The sequence below is a fragment of the Salvelinus sp. IW2-2015 genome, linkage group LG1, assembly GCF_002910315.2.
Source record: "Salvelinus sp. IW2-2015 linkage group LG1, ASM291031v2, whole genome shotgun sequence".
NCBI classification, from domain to species: Eukaryota; Metazoa; Chordata; class Actinopteri; order Salmoniformes; family Salmonidae; genus Salvelinus; species Salvelinus sp. IW2-2015.
In genome coordinates, this window is record NC_036838.1 from 29762716 (window position 1) to 29768256 (window position 5541).

At 43.7% G+C, this 5541-nt stretch overlaps 2 protein-coding genes across 2 annotated transcripts in view; both read left to right on the top strand.

Annotated features, from left to right (window-relative positions):
* The first annotated feature begins 334 nt into the window (after window positions 1-334).
* LOC111964430 (uncharacterized) lies at window positions 335-2571 on the top strand. Its single transcript, XM_023988336.2, has 3 exons — window positions 335-422; window positions 990-1583; window positions 1836-2571. Exons 2-3 carry the CDS (start codon window positions 996-998, stop codon window positions 2070-2072), a joined length of 825 nt encoding a protein of 274 aa, XP_023844104.1. The 5' UTR covers window positions 335-422; window positions 990-995; the 3' UTR covers window positions 2073-2571.
* A 172-nt stretch (window positions 2572-2743) lies between these two features.
* The window catches only part of LOC111973732 (CD209 antigen-like protein C), a 4590-nt gene continuing 1792 nt past the window's right edge, over window positions 2744-5541 (top strand). The window contains exons 1-4 of the mRNA XM_024147239.2: window positions 2744-2964; window positions 4764-4871; window positions 4974-5228; window positions 5339-5478. Coding sequence (XP_024003007.1) covers window positions 2853-2964; window positions 4764-4871; window positions 4974-5228; window positions 5339-5478 — 615 coding nt within the window. The 5' untranslated portion in view covers window positions 2744-2852. The remainder of the gene's footprint in view (window positions 2965-4763; window positions 4872-4973; window positions 5229-5338; window positions 5479-5541) is intronic.

The following is a 5541-nucleotide window of genomic DNA, read 5'->3' on the forward strand; positions in this document are numbered from 1 at the left end:
CGCGGCCAAGTCTATGTGCACGAGTACGTACGCAGGGAGCGGCTGCGCCGCACGGCTTGCAATGACTTTTTAGTGCATGCAATGTATTATTATTTATGACTAGATTCAAGGTGCATTGACGTACATTTTAATATTGCCTTCAAATTCATGCTGGGTTAAAAGTTACATAAAACATTATTGTGCACTCATTTACTGTAGCGCTAAATGCAGACATGAAAACACACGAGGTCCAGATCAAGGTTCTAATAACAACGTTTCAGTTTTGTTTCCTCAGCCTGATGAACCCATGGTAGTCCCTCCTTCTGTTACCTAGGCAACTATCAGTCAATTGCATAAGTCTTGAATAACCAGTCTAGCAGTGGCAGACTAGTCAACACATCTTCGGAAAGTAGTGGAGAGGGAGGCCACACAACGTAAATAAGGTACTAACTTCAACGTGTGTGTGTGTGTGTGTGTGTGTGTCTGTGGGTCTGTGTGTGAGTGTATGTATGTTAGTGTGTGTGTCCGTGCTTGCGTGTGTGTGTCTGTGGGTCTGTGTGTGAGTGTATGTATGTTAGTGTGTGTCCGTGCTTGCGTGTGCGTAGGGTTTATCTATGCAAAGGCGTGATACGAACATTATTATCTGTTGGTGGGTGTTATTAGCAACCTACTTGTTTGGAAACCGTATTTTGATATTGGTTTTAACACTTTACTTTGATGCCTGAATTTCTCTTCCACTCTCTCTCTCTCTCTCTCTCTCTCTCTCTCTCTCTCTCTCTCTCTCTCTCTCTCTCTCTCTCTATCCTCCCTTTCTCTCTCTCTATCTCTCTCTCTCCGGGATACAAGAAGACAGAAAATCTTTCCAGATATATGGAAATTGTACTGTACACGATACCTTCTCTCTCTCTCTCTCTCTATCCTCCCTTTCTCTCTCTCTATCTCTCTCTCTCCGTCTCTCTCTCTCTGTCTCTTTCTCTATCTCTCCATCCCATCTTTTATCATCCCTACAGTTCAAGATGGTGCGGTCTGTCAGAGAAGAGGGTAGTCAGCTGAGCACCATACAAGACCTGAAGGACTCTGGCTTCGGCCGTCCTCCCCCCCGACATGGCCTCAAACTCCTTTTCTGGTTCGCCAACAAGTGTGTGGCGTTCAATCACCACGGCAACATGCTGGTACAGTGCCACCCTGAGAGAGGTGACTTCGGCTTCCACTACTTTGGCAACTTCGAGGAGATTCTCCCAGTTCTATCGCGAGACCGCAGGGAAAGATACTTYGAGGTGGGCAACCTGAACACAGAGACCTATTCCAAAGCCGAGGACCTACCGGACTACGTGAGCCAGGACTACGGGCTTTCCCTGGGCTACCGCCAATGCAACAAGGACCGCATCATCATAAGGCTGAAGCATAGGGACGTGACGGCCACCTATGTCACAGAGCACAAGGAGGATGGCGGCCGGGGGAAGTTTGACTCCGAACGCACCCACCTTGTAAATCCGGATTTGATCCGCATCATCCGGGACCCTGAGCTGGAGCTAGCGACATTCCTGGACCAGACGGGCTACATGGGGCTGTCGCTGAGAGAGCGCCTCCTCAGAGCTTTCAAGGTCTTTATTTTGTTTGTGTCTTCTTAGTGATCGCTTCTATTATTCTGAGCATCTCTGGGAATTTGTAGAGAGACACGTCTGATGTTAGCCATTGTGCGTTTATAGGTTAGGTCATAGGTCATATACTAAATACAATAGTTATATTGTATTATATTTTTTGTAAAAATCAAAGAAGAAAAGAAGAAGAAATACGTCTCTTGTCGTTGTTTCATTATAGCAAACAATGTCATCTCTGTTGTCGTTTCATTACAGAAAAACCCGGATGTCATCTCGTGGGAGTATGACTCCGAACCTTCCCAACCCTCAGAACGATCTGGTTCAGACCATAACACTTGGGACCTGGAGCAGGACCAGACCACTTCCCAGAYGGGACTATCACAAAGAAAACGGTGCACCAGATCTTGCAAAGTCTTTAGTGTCTTTGTAGTCATCCTAATGGTTCTCCTGGTCATCACTTTTATTGTTTTGTTCATCTTAGGGAAGTTGTAGAGATAGCAGTCATTGTAGCCGTTGTGCTGCGGTTGGTCCATCAGGGTTGTGGTCAATTCCATGTCAACTCAGTCAATTCAGGAAGTAAACAGAAATTACAACTTTTCCRAACAGAAAAGCTTTGGGAAATGACTGAATTGAAATCTAATTGACCCTACCCCTGACGGCCGTAGATCATAAATGAAATAGTTGTATTATTATGTTTTATGATTATGTTAACTCAATACTTATAACACCTTACTCTTGTATGTCTTTCTGCTCTTGTCTCTTCTCACTGGCACTGATTTTTCACGTATTTTCCTTCCAAAGACTGTGATATGTGGTTGTCGTTACATTCTTTAGGTGAATGCACTGACTGTTAGTCGCTTTGGTAAAGAGTGTCTGCTAACTTATTAAATATGAAATGTAATGTTATTTTTAAAATCTTTTTGTAATCAATAAGATAATGGTTTAGAATAAAATACAAAGAAGGCAAGTTGTATAATTTGCCTTTATTTCACCTCTGTGATATATTTCTGTTCTTTATACAAATAGGAACCGAACCCCTCTCTAACCACGACCGCGCCACGCACACACACACACACACACACACCACACACACGCACGCACGCACGCCACGCACCGCACACACACCACACCACAACACACTACATAAACCACTTGACCCTTCTCACCTCATTGTCATTTGGACTGAAGTCAGAGCATCACTGAGACAGACAGCATACAAAGAAATCGGCAGACTCTACACACAGTACCCGCTATTATCAKCATCATTGAGATATGGAGATAGAAGAGGACATCTATGCCAATGTAGAGGAGATCAGTGTGAAAGGMTGTGATGATCTGGCTGCAGGTTATGAGACTTTACACCAGAGTCCAMAGGCTGGAACAAGTAAGTGTGTTTTACGGATTCTTACTGAGAGTTATGACTTGACTGACACACACACACTCTTTTGATCATAAATAAGAATGTGTAAACCAGACCTACAATAAGAGCTGCTCTAAAGAGTCCAAAGACATGGCAGATTCACACATAGGTGACAGATCTGAGGGAATGGTGGATGGAATCTGGATGCTGYKGAATGTGSTGTAGAAATGGTAAAACTATCTTGGGAAGAGACTACAGTGAAAATATGAATAACCTTTAGAGGGACACATTTCATTGATTTACACATTTCAAGCAAAAAAGAACTCGACGGACAATATGAGAGCTTAAACCAAGTTTATTCATCCCAGAGGATCGAACAGCTGTACCGACAAAAACATGTTTACAGWAKTGGTGGTATATGTACCCCACTTTGGTTGGAGTCTCCTCCTTCTCGCTAAACATTATATCTTTATTGCTAGGCAGGAAAGTAAGTGATACGGGCAATAAACGGTTTCTCTTCCCTTAACGTGACCTGACCTGACCTAGGCCCCCTTATCCACGGCTCTCTCCCCATAAGGACACAAGGCGAGACCCAAATGCAGACAGAGGAAGCAGATGGTTGAGCTCCGATATTTATTCATCCAAGGGGTAGGCAAAAGGTAGGTCGGGGCCAAGCGAGAGTTCATAAACCGGGTCGGAGTCCAAAACAGTACCAGACGAAGGGCAGTCTCGAGGTCAGGCCAGGCAGGGGTTCAGTAACCCAGATCTGAGTCCAACACAGTACAAGGGGATAGGTTTTGGCTTGAAAGAAGGAGCAGAGTGTCAGGCAGGCAGGTTCGGGTCAGGACAGGCAAGGGTCGAAAAGGAGAACTGAACCCCAAAAGAGACTGGGAAAGATAGGATCAAGGAACCGCTGGTTTGACTTGGCCAACAAGAACAAACTGGCACAGAGAGACAGAACACAGGGGATAAATACACCAGGGATAGTAATGACATGAGGGGGTGGAGACAATCACAAGGACAGGTGAAAAGATCAGGGGTGCTGACACTCCCCTTATCAATGCCCTGCCACATGCAATCGTTCTCCCTGCAACTCAGTACATCCAAGCTTCATTGCACCACCATAACCTTCCGCTCTACATTACCTCTGGTGTAGACCCTAGACTATGGCACCCCTTCATGTCTCTATTATAAACTAATAATAATATTTAAAGTTTAGCAATCCGAACGCAATCACTGCATATCTACGCATACTCTCGAGCTGTCTGTACCATCCTCTCTGACTTCTTTAAAATATTCATAAACTAATATCGCTTTTCTCTTCTCTGCCAAAATCTGGGTAAAAAGATTGATAAAGGAATTTGGTCTTATTCAGTACATTTAGTATTGCTTGCTTTTCTAAAGTCTACCAACTTGCCACATGCGTGCAGCTTAGTTAGACGACCACTACTCTAACTGAAATGTCTTCTTGGTAGCTAGTTATGACGTTTGGAAGATTGGAGAACCCAATCTCGGCTAGCTAAAGCCGACTTCATTAAAAGTTGCAGGGTGCAGCAGTATCATAGAGAAACAACAATAACAATGTACAATGTTAATGATATACTTTTTACATGACAATATGAAGGGGGCTGGTATCTGGTTTTGAATTTATTTTCAGTCATATGAAAGTGGGACTGAGTTGAGGAAGACAGAATTATTGTTGACCACAGCATCAATTCCTCATTGTAGCCTTGGTTTGTGAGGTAGCCTTGGTTTGTGAGGTAGAATAGAATAGATAGGACGAGGTCAGGTGTATGTAACCGCTTGTTTCTCTACACCTGCAGGACTGAATCATGAGAATCAAAACTGTCAGCCTTACAAGCTGGCTACAGTTTCTCTGGGACTGCTGTGTGTTCTCCTACTAACCACAGTCATAGGTCTCTCTGTGCCATGTGAGTATTCCATTCTCACATGTTGGACTTTAGGTTGAGTGCAGTTATGCGTGTGTAAGAAAGTTAACAACAGAAGGATAACAGCTCTCTCTTCCGTCACAGATGACGATGACTACACTCATTATCTCCTAACAGCCAACCACACCACAGAGAAGAAAGAGCTTCAGATTAGTTATGAAAACCTGACTAAAGAGAAAGAACAGTTGGAGAGGGAGAGAGACCAGTTACTGATCAGTTATAACAGCTTGGCTAAAGAAAGAGACCAGTCACAAACTCATAATATCAACTTAACTAGAGAGAGAGATGGGTTACAAAGGAAAATTTCAGAGCAGGAGAAAAAGATATCAGAAGAACTGGGTGAGTATCATTTCCATGATAATAACTGTGAATTTGAGCTGATTATGACATGTTGACAAATTATTTTCTGTGCGTTTGACTATATTGATCACTGTGCTTTCTTTCTGCAGGATGCTGTCCTGATGGTTGGAGGAGATTCGGATCTAGCTGTTATTACTTTTCAACAGAAAGTAAAACTTGGACTGAGAGCAGAGCCGACTGTATAAGGGGAGGAGCAGACCTGGTGATCATAAACAGCAGAGAGGAACAGGTGAGAGAGCGGAGGAGCAGAAACAAAGGGGGAAATAACGAATAAGAGAGAAACAGAGAGAGA